This window comes from Cetorhinus maximus, chromosome 3, assembly GCF_964194155.1.
Source record: "Cetorhinus maximus chromosome 3, sCetMax3.hap1.1, whole genome shotgun sequence".
Classification (NCBI taxonomy): Eukaryota; Metazoa; Chordata; class Chondrichthyes; order Lamniformes; family Cetorhinidae; genus Cetorhinus; species Cetorhinus maximus.
In genome coordinates this window covers 191702768-191730279 of record NC_135881.1, presented here as the reverse complement: position 1 = coordinate 191730279, position 27512 = coordinate 191702768, and the positions used below count along the sequence as shown (strand labels likewise).

The 27512-nt window shown below is 42.9% G+C and overlaps 1 protein-coding gene across 8 annotated transcripts in view; it reads right to left on the bottom strand.

Annotated features, from left to right (window-relative positions):
• The window catches only part of fhod3b (formin homology 2 domain containing 3b), a 597288-nt gene that overhangs the window by 22232 nt on the left and 547544 nt on the right, over nt 1-27512 (bottom strand). For all 8 annotated transcript variants that reach the window (XM_078539467.1, XM_078539468.1, XM_078539469.1 and 5 more), the window contains 3 exons: nt 25867-26028; nt 20037-20227; nt 10874-11066 (listed from right to left, as the gene is read on the bottom strand). In XM_078539467.1, the coding sequence (XP_078395593.1) occupies nt 10874-11066; nt 20037-20227; nt 25867-26028 (546 nt within the window). The remainder of the gene's footprint in view (nt 1-10873; nt 11067-20036; nt 20228-25866; nt 26029-27512) is intronic.

Below are 27512 nucleotides of genomic sequence, written 5' to 3'. Positions count from 1 at the left end.
GAAACGCTGAACATTGGCAGATAGCACTGATTGGTACTGACTATTATTACACTGTGCAATTCCATAGAATCCTTGCCTCAATAATTTTGGCCCTTTCATTTATTTTTCTACAACATAAATAAAATTTAGCAAATAACAGTAAATAGCTCAGATGTCTCTTGAGTCATAGCTCACTAACCACCAAACATGCCTCTTGTCCAGCTTGTATAATACTCAACCAGCTTAACCACTCAAAATTTCAGCAATTGTGCTGGATGCCCAACGGAACATAGGCCAGCTTTTTCAGAGAGATGGCACAGGCACAATGGCCCGAATGGGCCTCCTTCTGTGCTGTATGATTATATGTGCAATTTTGTTATGCACTCCAGTCTTCAGTTCAATCCTGGACTGAGTTACAACTTAACAGGTCTTCAACTTGGTTAAACCTTAATTTTTCAATGGGTTTGTCGAGCACCACCCCCATAATGGCTGAAAGATCAACATCTGATGGAGGAACATAGGGAGCAGAGGGCAAACCAAGATCCAATGGGGCAGGTTGTGGCAAAGCTTGAAAAGATAACTGAAGGGTGGAGCCAGGCTATGGAAAAGGTTTGAAAGCGAAAACAAGTATCTTGAAGTTCATTTGCTAAATAATCCGAGAGCCAGTGAGCTAAGGGAAGACAAGGGTGAAGTATGTATGGGTTATTATGTGGATAAGCACTCAGACTGCAAAGATCTGCGCTGGTGGAAGTTTGGGAAGAGTGGAGAGGAGAATAGGGTGATTAAGGTGGGAACGAGAATTTCACCAGTGAAGGGGTGCGATAAGGCTGTAACTGCCCAATGCTTTGGGAATGGAGGGACACATTGACAATACTCAAATGTGCAGTAGAAAGCTCTGTTCAGAGTTGAACAAAGTACCAAAGTTGTTCACTGTCAGGCTCACCGAGAATGCAGATGGGGAAGCTGATGGAGTTAAAGACATTTTCTCAATTAAAAGAAAAACCTCCTTTGAGTCAAGTGACTGCCAATCCTAAAGCATCTGAATTTTTGCAAAATCTTCAGGGCTGAGTTGGGGCTGAGATAAGTGGTTTTGCGGAAAACATGGGAAAAAAATTGTGCGCCTTCAGATGCTGATGCAGCAAGCTAAACAATCCTCTTGTTCTGTAGGTTTTTCTAATTGAGATGTTTCAGCTTGTATATTTCAAATATTTCAACAGTAAATCTATTCTGCGGAGGTTGTAAGATAGAAAGAGCATGTGGTCCATGACAAGGGCACAGCTCCCAAAAAGCAATGCATTTGATAGTAATGGCAGAGGTAATTGAGCAAATTACAATGATGTTTAAATCGGCAGTGGGAAAAGTTATAATAGAAGTTTATAGACCTGAGAGTCAAGTTCAAGAAAGAAAATTACTGGCAGCCACCTTTTAAAATAATTCATTCATGGGTATAAGTATCACTGGCAAGGCCAGCTTTTATTGCCTATCCCTAACTGCCCTCGTGAACCACCTTTTAGAACTGCTGCCGATCACACAGTGTAGGGAGGGAGTTTTAGGTAACAAATTAAACATCGTAGCTCTGTTATGTACAATAATTGGCAAAGAAAAAAAATCTTATTCCTGATAAATTTGTGCAAAAGGCTTGGTGGGTAATGCAGTAGATACTGGTTGGATCAATGTACATATGATGGATCTGTATGATTAATATTACACTCAGTCAAAACAAATTGGAATTTAAGAAAGAAAATCTTGCATTTATATAGCTCCCTTCGTGATCTCAGGACGTCCCAAAGTGCTTTATAACTAAGAAAATAGCGTAATCAATGTTGTAATTTAGGCAAGATATGTTTACCTTGAGAAGGTACCTGCATATAGCTTGAGTATAAATTAGATCCTAAACACACAGAGATAAGATGTAAAATTGAAAAATATACAATTTGGAATTGTGCACTTGTTGCCAAATGACTTTTTGTCCCTCTGTTTTAAAGAAATCTTCAACTGAAATAAGAATATTCAGAACAGTAGTGAGCAAAGCTGACAACTTCACGTCCCACGCCATTGTACCACCAAACAATGGAATGAATGCTGAAGAAACAGTACTTTAATTGAGACACAGAAAATATCCTCACCCAATCTAGAGTGCTCATTTAACAAAGGAACCAGACAAAGCCCCATGCCATGAGGATACTCCAATTGAAAGGCTATTATTAGAAATATAGAACTTATCCATGGTGATGAAATGTAGATACATTTGTCTACCCAAATTCTGCCCTTGAATGGGAAAGGAGCAGAATTCTTTCAAGAGTCATTAGATTTCATGCCATTCAACTTTGGATGTTTCTTGCAGGACTTGCACTGTTTTGAAATAAATATTATCAGCATCAGGCTTGGCTCGGTGGTGGTATTCGTAACTGAATCAAAAGGTTGTGGGTTCAAGCTCCACTCCAGAGATTTCAACATATAATCTAGGCTGACATGTCAGTGCTGCGGGAGCATTGCGCTGTGTGAGGTGCTGTCTTCTGGATGAGATGTCTCATTTGCCCTCTCAGGTGGAAGTAAAAGCTTCCACTTCACTATTAAAGAGTAGGGGAGGTTTCCCACTGTCCCAGCCAATGTTAATCCCTTAAGCAACACTTAAAAACAATGCTCTGGTCATTATCTCGTTGCTGTTTGTGGAACCTTGCTACATGCAAATTCGTGGCCAAATTTCCCATATTATACTTCAAAAGAGCTTCATTGACTGTAAAGTTTATTTTGGTTCCATACCGAGATTGTATACTATATAAATGTAATTTCTTTTTTCTTTGTTTTAAATATTCTTCAGGTTGAGATGTGGCTGCATCAAGCTCTGCATGGACCCTTGGTACGCAAAGACCAACTGTCACCGCGAGCTGAGGTTCTACCTGTCCCTGGTATTGTGAAGGATGGATCTGGCCACGCTGCCGCGGAACGCTCCTAATAGTTGGACTGTGCCGTACCACCTGTCCCCCGTGGAAATATTTATGCAGAGAAGTCCACAAGTCAATCAGGAAGTGGTTGGCACATAATATCCTAGAGGCCCTGCGGGAAAAGGAGATGGTGGATCCAGTCGGTTGGTTCTCCGAGCAGACTGTCAAAGTCATTTGGCAGAATGCCTTATTGCCAAAACTTTCCAACAAGCACCAAGACTTGTGGAAGTCTTGGCTGGTGGTGAGAAAGGCCCTTCCCATCAGATCCCTCCTATATGTGAGGAGTCTCACCCCCTCCACTTATTGCCCTCGAGGTGGTTGTGGTGGGGAAGAGACCGATTTCCACCTCCTTGTGAAATGTGCCTTTGTAAAGAAGGTCTGGAAAGAGATGCAGTGGTTTTTGTCAACGTTCATCCCGAGCAGCACCATGACACAGGACTCTGTGCTCTACGGGCTGTTCCCAGGGGCACACACCAAGACAAACATCAGCTGCAGCTAGAGGATCATCAACTTGGTGAAAGACACTCTTTGGTCTGCCTGAGACTTATTGGTCTTCCAGTGCAAAGAGTTGTCTTCGACCGAGTGTTGCAGACTGGCTCATTCTAAGGTCCAGGACTACGTACCGAGGGGTACTCAAGCTTGGGGCAGCCACCGCAGAGGTGCAATGGGGGAAAGTCACTGTCTAAGACCTTTCAGCCATAGTAATCTGAGGGGCTGGGAATTGTAGAGACCCCCTTGGGTTATTGGCTTATGCAGTGAATATTACATGTATCACAATTGTATTGAAGCACCTCAGAGTGCAACATGATCTATGTAGACAACTTAAATACCATTGCACTGTCTGACTGTCATGACCATTTTGAAATGTCTGTAATGTTCCTTTGATTGTATTGAAGCACTTCAGAGTGCACATGATCTATGTGGAAAACTTGAATATTATTGCACTTTTTGTGATGGCCATTTTGAAATGTTTTGTAATGATATCTTTCAGATATTTTATGAATAAAATCTATTTTTGAAAAAAAAACAAAAAAAAATTCTTTAGGTTGAGATGTTAAACCAAAGCTCTGTCTGGATGTTCAGAGAAGATGTAAAAGATCACATGGCATTAGGTGAAGAGGAGTGGGCAGGGGGAGCAGTGCGGGGAAGAGTACTCTCAATGGCCTGGCCAACATTTATCCTTTAATCTATTTCAAATGTCTTTGTTTAAACACTCATTTATTTCATTGCTATTTATGGCATCTTGCTACATGCACACTGGCTACTGTATTTGCCTACAATGCAACAGTAAATACTGCATTTCATGGCAGTGAAGTACTTTGGGACACTCGGAAGACGTGGAAGGCATTACAGAATTGGAGTTCTTTCTTTCATCAAATCATTGCAGGAGGGATGTTTAGTTGAACGATGAATAAATTAACATTTAATCAATTCTTTCTTTTGAAGAAATAGCTTCAACAGTGCGTCCATTGACTGGTGTAGATCGTGTACCATTCAAAGCTGTGTGAGAGCTCCATAAATCCACATTTACTACCAGAAACAAGGGCAGCTAGTTGTAACCATCTGGAATATTTTCTTTGATATACTACCTGTTTGGAGGATTTTCTTCATCGTACTGTATATATGCATTGACTGTCTTAAGCACTGAGATTGATGGTTTCAGAACCATTTGAAAGGTAGTAAGCAAAGGTAACTGATTCACATCATAAAATAATCCCACTCCATACCATCAGATCCGAATTTGGAATGTTAGATTTTGGCCTAAAACAGGGTTTTAAAAATAATGACAAGGAACAGTATTTTGTTACATAGAACCAATATTAAATCAGTGCTTGAGATAGAGAGCACGAGATCTCCTTGAAGTGATGAAAAAGCATCACTGTTTTAAGCAGACACACAAAAAATTATTTCGTCTGTGGGTAAAAGGCAATACTCTGCTCAAAGGCCATTCAAAAAAAAAAGGAGGGGGGATAAAGATGATGCAACTAAAGGCCTAACATCTATGCCCGGGAAAAATCTAAAGATCATAGTCTGGGACAAAATTAATTAGTGGTTCCTTCACTGTCACCGGGTCGAAGTCCTGCAACTCCTTTCCTAACGGCACTGTGACCTACAGCAGTTCAAGGCGGCGGCTCACCAGCACCCTTCTCAAGGGTAATTAGGGATGGGCAATAAATGCAGCCTGGCCAGCGATGCCCACGCCCTGTGAAAAAATAAATAAACGAAAAAGCTGTGACTGGTTAAAAAAAAAATCATGGGTTAATAGATTAAAGCTAATGCAGATTTATAAAAAGGTAAATTATGCCTGATTAACTTGATTGAGTTCTTCAAAGAAACAAGGGTTTATGTTCAGTACATGGGCTTTCAAACAACATTTGTGAAAGCGTACCAGATTGGATTAAAGGGATAGTGGCAGCATGGATGTAAAATTTGCTAAGGGACAAAAAGCAGGCAATGTTTTTCCTGACTGGAGAGCAATATCCCCAGAAACTGGTATTTGGACCGCTGCTCTGTTTGATATATATTAACGGATTGGATGTGGGTGGAGAGGGCATAAATTCAAAGTTTGCAGATGAGACAAAACTTGGGGTAAACTGCAGTACACAGTGATGAGGGTAGTAAGAGACTTCAGGAGGATGTAGACTGAATGGTGAAATGGGTGACACTTAGCAGATGAAATTTAATGCAGAATATGTGCAGTAATGCATTTTGGGCAGTAGAATGAAGATGAGAGGCGATATAAATGATACGGTGCAATTTTAAAGGGTGTGCAGGAACAACGATACCCAGGGGTTCACATACTTGATGGGACAAGTTGATAATGTTGTGAAAAATGTGTACAGGAACTTTGGTTTTATGAAGAGAGGCGGGGTAGAATTTTCCATTCGGCATGCGGGCACGCACCCGACACGCCGGAATGTTAAATGACGCGCGATGACGTCGGGCATGCGTCCTGATGTCACCGTAAAGTCGCGTGATATGTCGCTTGGCGGGCACGCAGCCGACTGTGGCGCGCGCCTGCCGATAAATGACAGGCCTATTAAGGCCATTAACCAGGTAATTAACCAGAATTGTATGCTGCCCATCTGACCTACCGGTTGGCGGACAGGCGAAAAGGCCAAGCGGCCTTCACGTTTTTTAGGAAACCTCATCCACAAGCGGGATGAGATTTCCTAAAGCTTTTACAAATTAAATAAAAACTTTTTTTGAAAAATAAAAACATGTCCCATCTCATGTGACACAGTCACATGAGGGGACATGTTTCATTAAATTTTTGTTGTATTTATTTTTTTTAAGAAGTACTTCAATCTCCCTGATGCAGCTCTGTGCCTCAGGGAGATTGAAGTGCTCTTTTGCGCGCATGCGTACGAAAGAGCGCTGGACCCGACTCTCCCTTCTCTCCCCCACCCGCCCGCATAGGTAGCGCTCAGCACTACCGCTCGCGATCCACGCAGGGTGGGCCTTAGTTGGCCCGCTTGCGTGAAATTGCGGTGTGGAGCCGATCGCAGTGGCAGTCAGCTCCGCTACCGATCCCGCCCAACGAATGCAAAACCCTGGCCACAAAGTACAAAACCAAGCACGGTATACTGAACATTTATAAACTACTGGCTAGGCCTCAGCTGGAAACATGTGTCCAATTCTAGGCACCACACAACAGGGAAGATGTTAAGGCCTTGGAGAGGGTGCAAAATGAGATTTAGTCAACCCTATTTTTTGGGGGACAGTACAACAGCGTTGTTGTTTTCTTGGTGTTTGGTTTATAATGCTATACCGAATATAGCGTAAACACAAGTTACTACCAGTAATTACAATTGCCTGGTGTTATAGTCATATTACCAATACTATTAAATTACCTACATTTTAATCACAATATCCTCTGGTACCACGCTCCATATTATGTCTTATAAAGCCATTTGGCATGAGAAATACGGTCAGTTATGAATCTATTCAGAGGCAGGATGCCAGCAAAACACCAACAGACACTGCCACTAGTGTCCCCAGCTTGGAAACTGCGTTTCCTTCAACTCCGCCCTCTAAATCGGCCAGCGCTATGATAAATAACCTGTTACTACCAGTAATTTTAATGTCCTGATATTAGGGCCATATCTGCTGATTCTTTTAGTTTGTGTACATTTTCCTCTGTTACAAGAGACAATGGGAAGAGAATGGCACTGCAATTAACATAAATTAACATGTGAGATAAATCTTAATTTGTAGATTTAAAGTGAATCATGGTGGTTGAATGTGGTTTAGCTGTTGTCGTACCCAATAAGAAATCTAGGCTATGGCTACTGCCGCTTAGCCTACCGAAAGCATGGCATAGCTTACTGGTGACTGGTAAATATTCTTCATGCCTTAAGATAACAGTCATCCCTCCAACATGCATGGATTTCAAACGCTCAAAAATATTACTCGTGTATAAGTTGACCCCCTACGTTTTGCCTAAAAATTTGGTCTAAAAAAACTCGCCTTTTGCACGAGTTATATATGGTAGTAACGTTCTCAAGATGAGTCTTTGCTAGATGTTTTCTGGGAGGGAATTTACATTCCAGTCAAGCTAATAGTCAGGTCTCAGGGTAGGGCAAAGGCATGTAGATTTCTGGAAGTTTGTGGTAGGCACAACCTGATTACTCCCATTATATGTGGATGGGGACACAGATTGCTTGAATGGGAGGAAGGCTGATGTATTTGCAAATCAGTTACCTGTTTACAGTGGGCAGAATTTTCCACCCCCTCCCCCCCAACCCCCCCAACCCTCCGCCGGGATCATCCAGTCCCGCCAAAAGTCAATGGGCTTTTGGCTGAGTCCCCGAATCTTTCACCCACGATGGGGCTGGAAAATCCTGGCCAGTATCTTTGATGCATAAAATGTTAAGGTCCAGCTATCACAGATTGTTCTAACTAGTGAACAAGCATCCCTTGTAACATCAAACAATGGCTAACCATGTAATGTAATTAAGAAAATGTAGTTCCTTATGAATGGGCATTGTTTCAGTATATCGTCAAAAGATCTGGAATGATACTTCTGTGGCTGGATTGATCCCAGAAGTCAGTTTAAAGTCTGTAGGTAGCAGAATAGCTCAGTTAGCTTGGCTCTGTAGCAGTAATTCACCACTTAAGTGAACATCTGTTTTCGTGATCCAATGTATATTGAGAGATATGTCAGGCAAAGTATCTTCATTGCTTTTGATTGTATCTATCTAGCTCTATCCGTCTGCATTTATCATGGATAACAGACTATAAATAAGTGTCATTACATCATTTCCTACCGATAATGATTCATTTATCTACTCCACGTTACATAAATTATGTGCTGACTTATAGCCAGAACGTTCAACCAATAGAGAGTATATTGAATACACCTATTGTAGATGAGGGGAATCATATAATGGTAGACTATGTGAGACACAGCATGAAGCCATTGTGCAATAGTAAGGGTTCTTCATTTAATTCCAGGTCTCAGTATAATTTACTTCGCTATTGGACACTATTAAGTGTTGGGATGGGCGTAGGACATGAGCTGCACCTGGCAGGATTGGCCGTGATGCCTATTTCATATAGAATGCCCAACATAAAGTCCAAAAACATAACATTTCTCCAAAATTCACATCGTTCTTTTCTTCTACTTTGACACAATGATAAAAATTAAGTGCACAGTAGTGGTTATACTGTGAAGGAACAGTGATTTCATATTACCTTTAGGAATTTAGTCTCACTTCGACCAATACAAGCCTGTGCTGACAGCTTCCTGTTGGCACTTTTGGCAATGGCATGCAAACAGTCTCAGTAGAATGGCATTTTACAGGAATATAGGAAAGGCCAAGGCTCATCAAGATCACCTTCTGCTATTCTGGTAGTTGTGTGATACAACAAGGATCCAGTTGTTCACAAACAGCTGTCTAGCCTCCCCAAACTTCCCCACCTCTTCTTTTAAAAAGGAAATCACTATCCTATTGGCAGCCATGCCTTCAGTTGCCTAGACCCAAAGCTCTGGAATTATCATCTTAAACTTCTCTGTCTCCTGAGTTCCCTCTCTTCCTTTGAGCCACTGCTTAAACATGCTTTTGGGCATCCGTCCTTATACTTCCTTATTTGGCGCGGTATCAAGTTTTGTTTGATGATGTTTTTGTGAAGAGCCCTGGGATGTTTTACCATATTAAAGATGCTATCTAAATGCAAGTTGTTGTTGTAGTAGTCAAGCAAGCAATCTCTATCAATTAGATAATAAGAGGCTCAGGTTTCAGGAAAATCTCAATGGAGATATGGAAACCTTTTTCCTCCCAAGTATTTCAAGTGTACCACATGCCCCCATTTCAAATTACTCAAAAGCTATACACTAAAATCTTATTTTATGAAAAAACATGCATCCAATTTGCATTTAAATGAATCAATAGTAACAGATTCCACTGTCTGACCAGGACTCTGTCCCATAGGTTGACCAATTAATTGCTCGCTGAAATCCTGTTTCCTCAGGTTCTACTACCGACCCCTTTGATCACATTTTGGTTTGATGTTTGTAAGTTTCCTTTGAATTTTGTCTTTTGCAGTTTCTCTTTAAGGGGCGGCCTTTTACTTTGTCCCTGATTTTGTTAATTTAGTTTAATTGGTTTTGACTCAAAGGAGTTACTCTGGACAAGATGAAAGACCTGGTCACAGTCTACATTGTCTAGTTCCTATAATATCTAAAAAAAAACCCAGCAATTATATCATCTCTCAATCTTCACTTTTCCAGTGAGGACATGCCCAATTTACATAATTGATTTAACTAATCTAATCCCTCCTTTCCCTCAATCATTCCAGTTAATCTCTTCTGTATCCTTTCAATAGTTGCAATATCCTGTACTGTGGTGACAGTATATCTTATTCAAAGTGCAGTCGTACCACTGATTTATAAATTGGCAGGAATTCTCTCACTATTTTGGCTCAACATTGATCTTTTAATGCACCTACATCAGATTTGCTTTACTTACTGCCTCTGAGCACTATTATGCTATCTTCCTTGGTGCAATGTGAAATGTCTCAAATATATCAAATCACTCAAAAAGAACAGCTAATCCTTTCGGGACCAGACAAAAGCGAGAGGTTATCCAAACCCAATTAGTAGATGTCGGCATTACAGTTCAAAAAACAAAACAGTTCTAAGTGTGCAACCAACAGAACTGAACCCGAAATTGTTGCATGGTGACTTACTTCTACCCAGTATTTGACGAACAGTGAGTGTGGGAAGAAAAGATTTTCTCCCTGCTGTTCCAGCACAGAACTTGTAGAATACAACACAGATAGATTCAATGAGTTCAACACAGCATTCAGAGGAAGCTTTCTTCCAATGTTACAGCAAAATTAGTTGGTTCTGAATATATAAGAACTCAAACCAATTGTTTGAGTTCACTCGTCTCTAGTTTTTTTTGCCAACAAGATGAGTCAAATATTTTCAAGCTCTTAAAACTCACGTGTACAAAGCTCTGTGGCATTTTGCATTTTGGTTAAGGGAGAAGGTTACATTTTTCTGTGGCAGATTCGTTTTAGTATGACCGAGCAGGGGCCATCAATCAAACGGGAACTCTACAGCTCACTCATTCCTATATTTATTCATCCCTAACAAATAAAATAAAACTAAAAGGTCACTGCTAGTGACGGTGAATGACAGGCAGAGGACTCCAGCAAAAATCACCTTTTCCATCCTGTAATAAGAGAGCCTCCTCCTGGCAATGCTTCAGCTGGAGGCTCACAGAACTGCAACTTATTTCCAAAAGACACTAAATTATTTCTTTGCTCTGAGGCAAAGAAGCTTTGAAACTCTAAATCATCCACCCATTGCCACCCACGGTTCCCATGAAGCCGACTCATGAAGTGTTGGAAGCTCTGGCAGAGTGGATAACAGTGAACGCTGACCACCGCTCCCCCCCCTCCAGTGAATATTGGCAACACGAAAATATGATGCTACTTACATCTGTAATCATTTTGCCTCTGGTCTTGTTTCTTTCTCTGTGATTGGCTCGTTTTTGCTTTTGCTGCAACACTCGTTCCCTTGTGGTGCGGTATTCAAGAGCAAACTCACTGATGATTTTACAGAACTTGTGAATGTTCACATCTCTGATTGCATGTGGGGGATGTCCCATGAAGAGTAGAAATGCATGGAATCTATAAAGTAAAGGGGGAGGAAGGAACATGCTGTTCAGAACCACTTGTTCCTACATTGCACTCTTCACATGTGAATATCTGATCACTGGACCAAATCTTGCATGCATGACAGTCAACAGTAAAGGCTTTTACTTGACAAACAGTGAAAGAATTACGAACACTTAATGGGATGTTGTTAAGGACAGCATTCCTTACAGAAGTATTTTTACAGACACAATCATTTTCCAATGTATATGAGCTTATAGAGATGAGGTACCTTTGCGAGAGAGAGAGAGAGAGAGATGTTCTGAAAAATTGGATAATTTCACTTATCCAGGGATCCCAATGAGCAGGCTTCAGGGCACTACAGTAATCTTGTCAAACTGAAAGGCCAACAGATTATAATTCTGTTTCTCCCCTTTGATGATTCAGAATTTGGCGTGCCAGTCCACATGCACGGTTTATTGTTTAATTGCAGTTTATGCTATTGTTTCACTGTTCATAGAATCAACAAAATGTCACAGTTGTGCAGCATTGTGGAATGAGCAACAGATGGAACAACCACAGGCCCAAAATGCTTCAACAGAATCACTTCAAATATTCGGTGGAATAATAAACAAACGAAAACTTCAAACACATCTTCACATTCAACAAAACTTAGGGATGGATTTGGGGAAAATTAAATTCCAACTGCACCTACGGTGAGTGTTTGGGTCCAAGTTTGCACAGTGCCTTTTTGGCACACTTCAGGAGTATCTAGAACTTCAGCATCCTGGTGGATTAGTCAAGAAAGAACTATTGTGTGATTCCACCATTCCAACTGGTACTGGGGAAGCCATATATAGGCACCTGGGAAAATTTTAGACATTGAAAATAATCATAACATCCCCCAAAGCTCGCAGGAAAGCACAATCGCAGAAGGGTAAAGTTTAATTTTTGAGAGTGCAAAATAGCATGGTTCTCTACTGAGGTGATGAATCTCAGGGAAGCATCCCATTCATTCTTTATTCATCCTCTTCCCACAACTCCTCATAAGCAGTGAAAGATCCTGCACATAAAAACTCAGTACCAAACTTTGGCACCCATTTTACATCTTCTTAAGTCTTTCTCCTTCGGATACCGGTTATAAATTTAAGTGTGCTGTAATTCTCTTCTTGAGTCCAGTGGTATCAGCTTCCCATTAGCAATCTGAACATCTTGTTTTCATAGATGACTCACGCTGTCCGATATATACTAGCACAATAAAGCAACTTGGGGATGTGATCTCCCAATGACCTCGGGCTGATAGTAATTTCTTTCAGATGAGTACCACTGTAACTGGTCTGAAAACAGTTGGGGGAGAATTTTCTCCCCCGTCGGGTGGGCTGGGCGTGTGCAGGCGCGCAGCCTGTCACCACCCGCGATCGGCTTGGCGCCGCCATTTTACGTGGGCGGGCCAATTAAGGCCCACCCAGCATCTCACACACCCGGAAGCGCTCAGCACTACCTGTACAGGAGTGGGGAGGAGGGAGAGTCGGGTCCTGCGCTCTTTTGTGCATGAGGCAAAGAATTGCCTCAGGGAGATTAATTTAAGAATAAAGCATTGCAAAAAAGAGAAAAAAAATTACTCAGACATGTCTCCTCATGTGGCAATGTCACATGAGCTGGAACATGTTTATGTATTTCAATAAAATTTTTTATTTAATTTATAAAGCCTTCACGAAACCTCATCCCGCCCGTGGATGGGGTTTCATGAGAAATGCAAAGGCCGCCTGGGCTCTTCGCCTGCCCACCAACCTTAAGGTTGGCCGTGCAGCCCAGGCAAACAATCAGCTCAATTAGTTGATAAATAGCCTTAATAGGCCTTTGACAGTCCGGTGGGCGCGCAGCCGACTCCAGTGCATGCCCGCCCGCTGAACTGAAGATCGGAATGATGCGCGGTGACATTGGGACACATGCCTGGCATTTTATCACGTGTCATTTTACGCATAAGCATGCGGGGCCCACCCCCAAATGCCGACCAGAAGATTCTGCCCCTGGTCTACCAGGGCCTGAATCCTCTAGTCGGTGTCCAGGGGCGGGGCTGACACGCCGACGTGTAAAATGACACATGATAAAATGTCAGGCATACGCCCCGACGTCATGGCGCGTCATTTCGATATTTCGTTCGGCGGGCGTGCACTGGAGTCGGCTGCGCGCCCGCAGAACTGTGAACGACCTATTAAGGCCATTAGAAAAGCAATTAAAGTCATTAACAACGCAGCGCAACGTTGGCGGGCAGGCAAAGAGACCAAGCGGCCTTCACATTTTTCAGGAAAGGGTTTCCTGAAGCTTGTATGAAATAAATAAATACATTTTCGTGACTTCACAAGCATGTTCCAGCTGACGCTGTCACATGAGGGGACACGTTTAAATAATTTTAAACTTTATTATTTGAAAACCTTTTTTATGTGCTTAATCCCCCCCGAGGAACCTCCATGCCTCAGGGAGATTGCTGCGCTCTTTCACGTGAAGACTCTCCGACTCACCCTCCTCCCCCCTGCCCGCACAGGTAGTGGTTAGCGCTATGGAACGCCTATTACACTGGGCGGGCCTTAATTGTGTAATCGTGTAAAATAGCGGCATGCAGGCGGCGATCGACTCCGCGCCCACCCACTCCCTCCCAACCTGCCCAACATAGGTAAGCTTCAGCCCCAGGTGTGGCCTGACAAACTTTATTAAGCTGTTTTATTTCACAGTGAGTTAAGAGTTATGGCTGGGATCAGACTCATATAATTCAATAGTACAAGTTATCTTTGTGGATTGATATAAAGTGAAGAACTTGCATGATTCCCCAAAGCACTGAGTTGCCTTACTGGACCTAAACAAGAGGTCTTAATGTATCCCAATGTTTCCGATTTTGAGCCTACCTAAGCTTTTTCAGCTCTCTGTTTAAAAGCCTGCCTGCCCTCATGGCCTTCCCAAACAGCCTGACTTCACCTGTCCTGTTGACAAAGCAGAGTTATAGGACTTTCCAACACAATGGGTGTGCGATGTTTTTTCCATTTATCTGGACAAGCTAATGAATTGATAAAGCTTTGACTGTGGAGGAAACAACTTCCATTTCACGTGCCTTTCAATTGTGTGTTAAGCACGGTTTGACAAGGTGGGGTTGATTTTAACCTTGGGCTGGCCCATCCACTCCAGGAACAAAGAGGCTGAAGCCATTTTGAGGTGCAGTCTCCTCCTAACTGTAACTGGTGCGCTGTTCCACGAAGTAACATCCAGATGCAGCTGAGCGGACTGAACCCAATATTCAGTGGCCCAGAGGTTGCCAGGCGGTAGAAAAGCAAATGGTGGTGGTGGGGGTGGGGGGTTGCGGGCTTGGAGGTGCCTGCGGCAGAAGCCCTGATTCCTGTGAGAAGCACTCCTGCTTCCTCTGCCCTCTCAAAAATAAATTTAAAACTTACCTTCTCAGGGCCACTGGTTCTGTCGCTGATGAAACTAGTTGGAGAGTGCAGGCTTAAACCTGCTTTGTCCTAAAATGGTACTCGTGGTCCTACGTACAGCATAGGAATCTGACTTGCACTTTAAAAGGGGCCTGCAACAGGAGCTTCACAGGCCAATGGCAGACCCTGTAAAAGTGGCAGCAGTGGGGCATTAAGGGTAACAATCCCATTTCGATGCCCTTACTGCCCTGGCGATGCCGATTTCCACAAGTTAAAATTGACCCTCGTGCCTTTAAAAATGGCACTTGGTGAAAACACACTTTGCTTAAAGGGCCTTGGATTTTTCCAAACCCTTTCGGTGGTAAATGGCACGAAAATCAAGCTTGTGCCTCTCCTTGCTTCTGTCTGTAACGAAGTCAACAACAACTTGCATTTAGTACTTTTAACCTAGCATAACGTTCCAAAGTACATTACGGGAAAATTATCAAAAAAGCTTGACGCTGAAATCCTCTGGGAGATATTAGGATAGGGAGGTGTAAGTTTTTAAGGGTTATTTTAGAGGAACAAAAAGAGGTAGAGAGGCAGAGGGGCTTAGGAAGGGAATTCCAGAGGATAACACAAGATGAAGGCACAGCCGCCAATGGCAGAGCGATTAAAATCAGGGATGCTTAATAAGCCAGAATTAGAGGAACACAAGAGATATTTGAGATGCGAATGGTTCAAGGTTACAGAGGGAGGGGCCTTGAAAACAAGGGTGAAAGTTTTACAAGCAAGGCTTTGCGGCCTAAGGGCTAATACAGGTCAGTGAGCACAGGGGCGATGGGTGAACGAGGCCTGGTGCGAGGTAGGGTTATGGACAGCAGAGCTTGGGCTGAGTTCAAGTTTATGGATAGTGTAAGTTGGATATGGCACAGCCAAGTCTAGAGGGAACAAAGGCATAGATGAGAGTTTCAGCGGTAGATGAGCTGAGGCAGAGTCGGGGACAAGCAATATTACTTTCGTTGAGCGGGCATGGCGGGCAGCAGGAAAAAGATCTGTTAATGTTAATGGCCAACCAGCGTGAAACACGCGCAGCCACGCTCAGCGTTGCCAGGGTGGGGGCGGGAGGAGGGGGGCGAGTGCTGAAGTCTGCACATGCGTATGGGAGCGCGTGCTGAAAGCTCCCTGAGGGCACAGAGCTGCCTCACGGAGCTGAAGAATTGGAGAAACAAAAATAAAGATTTAAAAGATGATATAAACGCATCCCCACGTGTGACTCAGTCACACGAAGAGGGACATGTTTAAAATGAAGTTGAACATTTTTTTCCGCTTTTTTATTTGCCGTTGGAAATCTCATCCAAGCCCGTGGATGAGGTTTTGTAAAAAATGCAAAGGCCGCCTGGCCTATTCGCCTGCCTGCCAACCGAACGGTTGAGTGGGCAGTGAAAAATACAAATTAATCACCTCCTTAATAGGCCCCTTAATTGTCAGCGGGCACGCACAAGAGTCAGCAGCGTGCCTGCCGACCAAAAGATCGCAGGAGTGCCCAACGTCATCGCGTGTGATCAGGTCGGGCGCGCGCCAGACCAACGAAAGTAAAATGCTGCCCCATAAAGAAGGGAAGTAAGCAATTTTGGTGATGGACTGTATATGTGTGGTTGAAAGCGCATCTCAGGATCAAATAGGATTCCAAGGTTGCAAAACCTCAGATAGTGGCCAGGATAGAAATGGAATTGGTGACTAGAGAGTGGAGTTTGTGGCAGGGACTGAAGACAATGGCTTTGGTCTTCGCAATATTTAGCTACAGGAAATTCCTGCTCATACAGTAATGCATGTGAGCCAAACAGCATGACAAATCAGAGACAGTTAAGGGGTGCTGAGGTAGAACTGGGTATTGTTATTGTACATGTGGAACCTGATGTTGTGTTTTCAGATGATGTCACTGAGGTTGTAAATGAGAAAGTCTAGTCAGTCTGAGCCAAATGCCTCTGCTATAAGAGGAGGATCTGGAATTCAGCAGGTTGCATCCGCCCAGGACCTGGGGTATGAGCAGTGCACCTGACAGGTAGGTTAATGTACTTCTCTATAGGCAGGTTGGTGGAATGGATAAAATTCAATACAGAAAAGTGTGGGGTGATACATTATGGTAGGAAGAAAGAGAGTCAATACAAAGCTACTTGGTAAAGTTTTAAAGGACACTCAAGGAGAGACTTCGGTGTGTTTGTACACAAATCTACAAAGGTGACAGAACAGGTTAACAAATCTGTTAAATGATATGGATCTTAGTGTGGGCAGAGTGTACAAAAGCCAGAAAGTTATGCAAAACCCATATTGAATACTTCAGCTGCGACCCAACTAGTCCTGTGTCCAATAATGTGCACCACCATTTTCAGAAGGATGTGAAGATTTACGAAAGGGTACAGAAGAGATTTACTAGAATACTTCTAGTGTTGAGGGATTACACTTACATGGATAGACTGGACAGGCTGTGGGGTAGTTCCCCCTGGAGCTGAGAAGGCTAAGAGTAGATTTGATAGAGGTGTTTAAAATAATGAAGGGTTTAGGTAGGATAGATAGAGAAACTGTTTCCAATAACTGAAGGATTGAAAACCAAAGGGCGCAGATTAAGGCGATTAGCAAAAGAACCGCAGGCAATATAGAAAGCACTGGCTGATAAGGTGGTGGATACAGATTTAGAGGGAGCTTTCAAAGGGGAATTGGAGAAATCCTTGAGGAGAACAAATCGCAGGGGTGTGGGGAAAGAGCAGGGTAGGGGACTAACTGGATTGCTCTTTGAAGTGGCTAGCACAGACCTGATGTGCTGAAAGGTCTCCTCCTGTGATGTCCTAATCTATGATTCTATGGAGGGACCTGTCTCGGGGGATGTGGTGGGCCAGCCAAAAACCCATTGACTTTCGGTGGGACTGGAAGATGCTGGTGGCTGCCAGGGCTGGAAAATCTCGGCCTACAATTCGCATATTGTTTGTTTGCAAATAAGATTTTTATGGTAATGAACATTGTGATTTTTAACAAAAAGAATGAACTATGGCATGTAGTTATAATTAATGTCAATATTCTTGCATATTTTTCTGGCTTAATTTTATGATTCCATTGGAATATTCATTTACAGAGTGAGCACTGATGGCTTCAATGGAGGAGCTGATTGGGAGGAGTTACTGAGCCTGGAATTGGAAGCAATTTCCCCTCAAATAGCAAAGCCGTGAACCACTTCACAAGTTTCAACTGTGACTCAGTTGGTAATACTCTCGCTTCCGTGTCAGAAGATAGTGGGTTCATGCCCCCCACTCCAGAGGCACAAGTACAAAACCTAGACTGACACTCCAGTACAGTACTGAGGAACTGCTGCACCATTATAGATGCCATCTTTGAGGTGAGACATTTATGAGAGGCCCCATCATTTTGAACAGATCTAGCAACTCAAGACTGGGCATCCATGAAGCACTGTGGGCCATCAGCAGCAGCAGAATTGTACTCACCCACAATCTGTTACCTCATGGCCCGGCATATTCCCCAATCTACCATTACCATCAAGCCAGGGGTTCAACCTGGGTTCAAATGAAGAGTGCAGGAGGGCATGCCAGGAGCAGCACTTGGGCATACCTAAAAACAAGGTGTCAACCTGGTGAGGCTATAACACAGGGCTACTGATGGCCCACAGAGCCTCATGGATGCCCAGTCTTGAGTTCCAATTTGTACTCCTGGCAGACTAGGCACACACTGGCAACAATGCCAACACAGAGTCCTGAACATTTCGACGCAATAATGCAGATATAATGATATATTCTTCAAGATAGTAGGTGGATGACCTGTTCGCTACTGATTCTACTTTTGACCTGGGGCTGGATTTCACGGGTTGGGGTGGGGGTGGTGCGTGTTGCTAGCCTTGTTCCTCCCCCACCCCACAGGAGACATCTGGCAACCGACACACCTGAAAAAAGCTTTGGCCTGCAGCCATAATGCGCTGCCAGCAGGCTAAACAAACAGAGACTGGGACTTCCACCCCTCAGTGGGCGCAAGTCCCACCCTTGAGAGCTGCCAGCCAATCCGATTGCAGTCCCAGCAGCACCAGAACGGAGGAGCGGATGCTGCTGGGACTGCAAAGTTGCCTATGGATGAAGAAAGCAATGAATCCCAGGGAGAGGTAAGTTGGGGATATTGGTCGGGGAGAGATTGGGGGGCCCAGGGAAAGTGTTTGTGGTGGGGGGGGTGCGATTGTGAAGGGCAAGGGGGGTTGAGTGTAGTGGGTTTTGGAGGCCAGGTGTGACGGAACAAAGGGGGCCATAATGGGGAGTGTTTACCCCCCAGTGCACCTAGGGGACTCCCCAAAGGATGTACCCCCCCTTTCTCACCTTTTCAGCAGTTTCCTGAAAAGAAACGCCTGCCCACTCCTACCCTCCTGCCTACACCAACCATTTTATGGCAGGGGCAACATATTATTCTAGTCAATTGGCTTGGTAGCAAGCTCAATTGACCGTTAATGTTTTATTTAAAAATGGTGGGTGGGCTGCTGATTTCGGCACCCGCGCACCTACTGTATTACGGGGCACAGCGCGGGGATGAGTGGGAAGGTGGTGGACTTGCCACCACTTATATTCTACCTGGCTATGGCCCCTGCCCCACACGACAAAGGTAGGGGTGGGGGGGGTGCTGTAAAATCCAGCCACTGGTGTCTAACAGGTGTACGAGTTTGGGTAACCTTCAATTCCCCCTTTCTACCTTGCAGGGAACCATCACCCTATGATGACTGGCTAAAATCAGGAACTCCACACATGAGGGGCAGGAGAGAGGAGAGGATTGAATTGAGTGCATGCCCCCATCATTTCTTGGCATGCTATTTCTGACCCACAACTCATTCAGTTCCTATGTTCACACTCTCCAGAATCTCTTGTTAGCGACCATTCACCTTCCATTCAAACCCTTCTCTTTGACCATCGCTTAAGTGTTCCATTACAACATCACCATTCCTTTCAGTTTTCACATGCTCAGTATTTCCTCCTTATTCTAAACTGCCCCTTGCACATGAGGACCATTAGTCTAAGTGCAGCAAGTTGGTATTGCTTTTCTCTGTAGCAACACAGTGCAAAATTGTAGGCTGTAAATACTCAGGTTTAAAAATTCTCAACAAACTGCTTCCCCACCCTTCCACCGCCCAAGGGATGTGTGCACATTCAAAAACATCTTTTATCTCCACAAGAATAAACATGCACTTATTTCAAAAAAAAGCAAGAGAAAAAATAAAGGAATATTCAAGATCATCATAATTCTCCTTGAATGTTTAATTTTACCCATAGCCAAAAACCTTTTTTTTAATTAAAAAAACAAGTTCAGTGCACTACCTCGCAACCCACCTGGCATTTTCTCCCATCTACCTACACTCTGCAGGTGTCTCAACCCTTTTGCCCAGCTCTTTGGATGAAAAATTTAAAAAAAAATCCCTTCAACAAAATTAGACCCTTTGCCTATCTTTCTTGAATAAAAACAAATCCCTGAAACAAACTATCGTGAAAACATCCCTACATTTCTCACAAACAGGAGGAAATTGGACAACAGAGGGCATTTGGGAATAAGCATCCACATCTTGTACCTGTTCATTACTCTCCTGTGAACAATTTTTAAAATGATGATCCTCTCAGCACAATCCTTCAGAAACTCAGACATTTTTTGCTTCAGGATGGATTTGATCTCGTGTTTTGCGATAGCCTTCAGGTGATCCCAAGAGGCTTTGCACCTCCGCTCCAGCTGACAAAGGTTTTCTTGAAGTTGGTCAAAGTCCACCTAAGAATAAGAGTTTTAAACAATCAATTTGAGTTTTTCTTCACAATCACTTTTTTTTCCCCATAGGTTTAGAGTGACTTTCTTTATTGCTGAAGTCAGTCCCATATGAACAAGCAGCCAGGGAGCAGAAGTAGAAAGGACGGTGCCAGCAAAATGCAGATCATTCAGAATGAGCTGTTAGACCTACCCATGGCTGGACTCCATGGAGGCTGGGCAGTGGGAGCGGGTATAACAATGCTTCTCATCATGAAAAGTCATCAGTCTGAAATGTTAACTCTGTTTCTCTCCCTACAGATGCTGCCAGACCTGCTGAATGTTTCCAGCGTTTTCTGCTTTTGTTTCTTTATTACTTATTAATTTTGATTTGAATATGATTCAAACCAATGGGACAATTATCTCCTGTAAGGGTACTCAGCGCAATAAGATTGGTAGTCCTAATTGTACTATGTAAGCCAGAAAAGTCACTGGTGCAGGAAATGGGGACATCATCCGAGCGCAGTGTAGCAAACTGGGGTTAAGTGTGTTCTTGGGACAGAGTAGAGCAAGTATGACCTGCGGGAGCATTTTGACAGTGGCACAGGACGACCAAAATGTAACAATATTCCATTCAATCCCTTGGCAGTAAATCTAAATGGTGAGAGCACAAACATTTACTAAAATAACATTTTGATTTCTACTCTGTAGTCACTTCATTTTACTCCACCGCATTTTCCAGGTTGGGGCCAATAGTGGCAGCCCATCATCAGCTGAGGGGGCAGGAGGGAGAAATAACATGAAGCAACAGGTCTCGAAGGAGCTATACTTTCTATGTACAAGCCTGGAAATAGCTTGTTCAGCACACAATACATCCATTGTTTGCTACGCACAGCACATATTGCCTTGGAGAAATTTGGAGAAACTTGCCTGAGCTTAGTTCCGTAGAGTTCAGCGTTGAGTTTTAGACTGATATGAAGCTGTCACTTACTTTAGGGCAGTCTATTGCAAGCAGGTACACAAAGGGCAGAGATCCAGTGAGTACAATCTCTGCCTGATTTCATGGGCTCCAAGTGCCCATTCTGTGCTCCTGCCACAAGCTGCGTAGCAGAGGAATTCTACAGTAAGGTTGATTAAGGTTATGACTGGATCAGTGGCTTCCTTTGAAAAACCATATTGAAAGGTGATACCTATTGTATTAGACTGATGCGTTTTACAGTAAACACAGGCAATCAGCAACATTCTTGGAGGTCTCCTTTTCAGGTGGTAAAATGTTTAACCATTGTAAGACAAAAGGACCTCAGGGATTCTGCGTAGCTCCTGTGCACGAGAAAGCAATTGGTTTAACAAATGCTAACTCCCAGTTGCTCCGTGTGTTTGATTTATGACAAATAGTTACTCCAGCGGGGAAGAGGCTACAGCCTCCCAACAGGCGAGCTGGATCGTAAACCTGTCTTTACATGGCTGACAGCAGAATTTTACAAAACACCCCCTTCCCATTACTGGCCAAGCCTAAATTGATTAGGCCAGCAGATTCTTGTTACTGGTGGCACAATGACAAAGGAAAAAAAAAAACTGGATGCCTGCTTTAAGAGAATGGAGAAATGGAAGGATCAAGGGTTAGCATTAGGCCCTCCCCTTGATATGACTGAGAAATAACATAAAAAATGAAATGCTCTTGGCAATTAGTTGTTTGTTAGTGCAGAACTTGAGAGTAGTGCTGAGAGAAAAGAGACATGTCAAAGCTTTTCATCTTGCACTCATCAGGACACTTCGCAAGCATACTAATATAAGGGGAAAACAACAATTTATACTGTATGGGAAGAAAGTGCTGATTGGTTGGCAAGTGGACTCTGATTGGTAGAAGCGTAACCATGGAGACTGCGCCAGTGATGGTGACTGGCAGTTAACTGCCTAGCATTGTTTGAAATTTAAACTAGGCAGCTCGACCCTGATTGGTCAAGGCATTGCCCTGAGGAATGAGTCCGCGATTGGCTGTCTCTTATTTTGTTTAGCTGAAACCGGCATAATGTGTGTACATGTTCTCTTGACAGTTATCAATTGCCTTCTGTAATGCAATATTTGAAGACCAATTCAGGGTTGATAACATTTAAATGTGAGAAGTGAGTTGGATTAATGGGTCACATTGTTTATTGCAGAGCAAGTAAAGTAACTTTATACTAGGCTGCCATAAAGTTTTTTGATTATTGAACATTGTCAAGCTTCGGTGGCTTCACTGTCTTTCGTAAAGATACAAAGAAATTAAGAATTGTGTGAGGTTTAAAAAAAGACAGGAAAACCACATGTTGAGCTTGAGAGAGGAGATCTTGCCAAGAAAATTAAGACAATTTTTAAAAAGTTACATGTAGCTTTAACAATCATTGGCACTTTTTAAACCTGCTTCTATTTAACAGTGGACGCTAACAGTTAGACAGGGAATCAGAAACAGATAATGGAACCACTGCCGAGTCTGGCAGCGAATTATCATTACTCCAAGCATTTTAGCTTGTTTGGAGCTAACTTACCAATTCAGCCCTCCACAATGTCATGCAACTAATGCTAATTAGCCAGCAATGTTGGGAGCTTCCCAAGGATGGCCCAGAGTTCTGACTCTTTTCTTATTCTTTTTATATTGATTAATAGAGTTTACAGTATTTAGTTCTGCCAGTCAGTGAATGTTTGCACCCCTCCTAAGTGTCACTTGTGGCTCAGTTGAAAGCACTCTCATCTCTGAATTACAAGGACGTGGGTTCCAGCCCCAATCTGGACACTTGAACACAAATTCTAGGTTGACACTTCAGTGCAGAACTGAAGGGAGGGTTGCACTGTCAGAGGTGCTGTGCTTTGCATTGACTTAAGGCCCTGGCTGCTCGGTCAGGTGGATGCAAAGATTCCAAGGCACTTTTCAAAGGTGCGCACAGGACTTCTCCCTGATATTCTGATCAACATTTATCCCTCAGGGGAAAAGAAATCACTAAAATAACATATTACATAGATTATTATTTATTATTTGCTCATTGTTGTTTGGGGGAATTTTCTGTGTGCAAATTGGTTCCTATATTTCCTACATTACAACAGTGGTGTAAATTTTTTTGGGACATCTGAAGTGGTGAAATGTGATTTATAAATTTACCTATCTCCTTCATTTATTAGGTAAATTAAAGGTAAGTAGAAAAATTAATTAGTCAGTAGTTGTAAACAGTAAACAGAAGGGACATGTTACGATATTTCAGGCCTTCACCTTCCCTTCATCATAAGGTCAGAAGTGGGATGTTTGCTGATGATTGCAAAATGTTCACGCCCATTCATGTCTCCTCAGATAAGCAGTCCGTGTCCATGCAGCAAGACCTGGACAACATTCAGGCTTGGGTTGACAAGTGGCAAGTACCATTCATGCCACACAAGTGCCAGGCAAGGAGCATCTCCAACAAGAGAGAATCTAACCATCTCCATATGACATTCAATGGCATTACCATCGCTGAATCCCCCAATATCAACATCCTGGGGGTTACCATTGACCAGAAGCTGAACTGGACCAGCCAAATAAATTCTGTGGCTACAAGAGCAGGTCAGAGGCTGGGGATGCTACAGCGAGTGATTCACCTCCTGGCTCCCCAAAGCCTGTCCACCATCTACAAGGCACAAGTCAGGAGTGATGGAATAGTCTCCACTTACCTGGATGAATGAGGCTCCAACAACACTTAAGAAATTCAACATCATTCAGGATAAAGCAACCCGATGATTGGTAGCCCATCCACCACCTCAAGCATTCACTCCCTCCACCCACCGACAAACAGTGGCAGCAGTGTGTACCATCTACAAGATGCACTGCAGCAATTAACCAAGGTTCCTTCGACAGCAGCTCCCAAACCTGCAACCTCCACCACCTCGAAGAACAAGAGCAGCAGATGCATGGGAACACCACCACCTGCAAGTTCCTCTTCAAGTATCCTGACTTGAAACTTTATTGGTGTTCTTTCAATATCACTAGGTCAAAATCCTAGAACTTCCTTCCTAACAGCACTGTGGGTGCACCTACATCACATGGAATTCAGCAATTCAATAAGGCAGCTCCCCATGACCTTCTCAAGGGCAATAAATGCTGGCCTAGCCAGCGACGCCCACATCCTGTGAATGAATGAATTTACAAAAACAATAAAAAAGGTTTGTACCTTTCAGGAAACTGAAGAGTAAGAGGTAAACAGACATTTTCCTAAGGCTGCAAAAGTTAGGATAAACATTGAGAGAGCGGGGAAATTAACCTACTGAAACACCAATCAGAGAGAGAGAGTCACTCTGCTTTCAGGTGTGTATTGTATTATTTCATAAGTTAAATAACATGTACCAACTTTATAGAAAATCCTAAGATCAGAATTTAACAAAATCATAATATAACTGGATGATACAGAAGACATGGGGCATTTGTTCAGCGTCAGGTATAGGCAACGAATGTTGATTTGCAACCTTGTGACCTCTGTCCTACAAAACGTGAAACTCCTGCTCTCATGCCTGTCAGATCCACAAACCATTGTGAAACAGTCACCTTCTGATGCACAGTACATCTTCCATGCCTATGTCTAAGAAAGATTAAAGTTTAGAAGGTAAAGAAGACTGCGCAAGAAAGGAAAAACAACAAATGATGGGGGTTTAAAATAAAAAATGCTGGAAAAGTAAATCCACCACTGAATCAGAGAGAGAACCTGACAATTTGAACTCTTAAATAAAAAGGGTTAACCTTAACAGGTACTGCCTAACCATCTGTGTTTGATGCACGTTGCTGCTTTTATAGCTTCAAAGAGTTTCACCGTCAAATAGCTCTTTTCAGGGGAAGTTAGAATCATTGAGACAGTTTCCTAAAATAACTCCCACAGAACTTGCTTTTTTTTAATTTGACATTGGCCCTTTTCTCCTCTGAATCAGAGGCCAGGGGCTTATACACTGCATCATACACTGGGGCTCAAAGGCAATATTGGTCTGTGCTAAGCGTAAAGGAAAATGTTGAGAAGGTGATTCTCAGTGGCTTGTAGAATGCTTTGGCAGTAGAGGTAGATGATGTTTTTAATGAATGGGGGTGCAGGCTGAGGGGCTGTATGGCCTACCCCTGCTCTTAATTTTGGAGAATGGCAGAAGAAGCCCCCGTGAAGATTTCTGTGCTGTGGCTGCTCACCATTCACCTCCCGTGTTTTAGTGCATTGCCCACTTGCTGTGGCGTAGAAAGCAGCAATGGTCTGAGCGCTGCTGCTCCTGAAATGAAGACATTAAGTTGCTGGCCTCAGTAATCTACGCTACCCATGAAGTGTAGAAGAGGTTTTTTTTTTAAAAAAAGGTAGCATTACATAACCTCCGATCTCTAGGCTGGATTCCACACGTAATTTTACAACCTTGTCCGTTTTGAGAGTAACATATCAGATCTTCATATTTCCCCAACTCCAAAAAAAAAACCATCATGGCTGGCTGTTTCGCATAATGCTACAACTCAGAAATCAGGCTGAGGTTAGTCGATTCCCGTTCAAATGCAAAGGGTTCCAAAAGATCCCAAACCTCCTCAATCTGAAAGGTTCTTGAGTGAAATGCAGAACAGTATTTTGTTACCTTCAGCCCTGGCTGGAAAGTGCAGCTGCAACATCTGGATAATAGACAGACAGAATTTTTTTTCACTGACATACCTTGGCTGACCTCGTGATGGCCCCAATCTCCGAGTACAGGTCTGAGCTATCTGGAAATTTTTCCACCACAATAGTTGCTATGTGATGCAGCAGAGATTGCTTATGCACCGTGTCTTTTACTTCTGGTACTTTCTCCAAGTACCCCAGCTCAAAACCTTTGGCCTGCCGGGAGAAGGGGTGAAAAATGCTTACTCCACAAAGATACACATTTAGCACTTAGAGCAATCATTGCTTCGTTTCCAAAAAAACAGAACTTTAGAGCTGATAATCGTGGCTGAGACTATTTGAATAATTTGAACATTCATAAGTCTTGGCCTGAAATGGAGAGGTACGATGCAATCAAGGGTGATCTTACTGTCAGCGATTAAGTCGTGTTTAAAAATTAATTGTCCTAATACAAAACAGAAATATGCGGAGGAACTAATTGGGTGGGTGCTATAATTAACTGCGCCTCCTAAAATAAATTTGCCATGGTTCCCTCTCCTGGTCTCCATCCAGTGACCCCTACTGGAAAGTCTACATGTGGGAATTTTGCCCAAGGTTAGCATTGAGCTCAGGTTGCAATGCTCCCCAACTCAGATAGCTGGTTGTCCCTTTTGGATCTGGGTGGCGGGCTGTTAATTGTACCCCCCCCATGAGTCAGTGCCTTTGGGAGAGTATAAGAGAAAATTGAAGGAGGAGAAACATGAAGTGCACAGTATAAATGTTTGTGCATAGTACAAATAGTACTTGTTTCAGTGTAAAATTTCTCCTGTCGACCACCATAACCTGGCAAGACTTTTGCAATTCAAGAAACCAAGTCTGACCAACAACTTCCCGATGTCTCCATATGACCGCTTTTAAAATCTTGGACCAAAATCGAAATTCATAAATTTATAAGAAGAATTGCGAACCACAATTAAATTAAAAAAGGCATATTCAATCACTGGTTATGTGTGAACTACCTGCACTGGCTACTTTTAAACTGAGCAAACTACAAAACTGAAGCTCGTTAAAAAGTAACATTACCACATGTAACATTATTAGCTGCTTCTCTGCACAGTATTGGGTCTATAGAATGGTTTCTAGGCAGTTTTCTATCTTTTCCTATTTCAGATGTGATTTGATTTTTAACACACAATAAATATACTCAACGTGAGCGTGTAAGGCAACTTAATTCCCTATATTTCTGGCTGCTGGATAGCATCTTTTATATACAGTTGTCCCAGCCACTCGAAAGTTATTCTCAGTGAGTACAGAGGTGCATAACAGTTGTCTTCTCAAACAGGAAGTAAACTGATCCCAGTAGCAAGGCTCCCTAATTTTTTCTCTGTTGATTAATAATAATTTTGTTGGGTCTCCATTTAAAAAAAAATTATCTTAAATTCAGCAAGCTCTTCCCCTTTTAGGTTGGTACTTCTATTTTTGCTTTCTCTATTGGGAAAACAGATGCCATGTATTCATTTAACAAGTCTGCCAACTATCCAATATAGCCTCGTCTCGATCCATCTTTAATTGGCCCACATTTGCCTTTACCTCCCTCTGTCTCTCAATATATCTGTACAAATGTTGCTGTTAGCTTCAATTTTTTTTTTCTCATATTCCTTTTTGCACCTCATGACTTCCTTTGTATTCCTTTGTTGCTATGCATAGCTCTCCCAGACGGA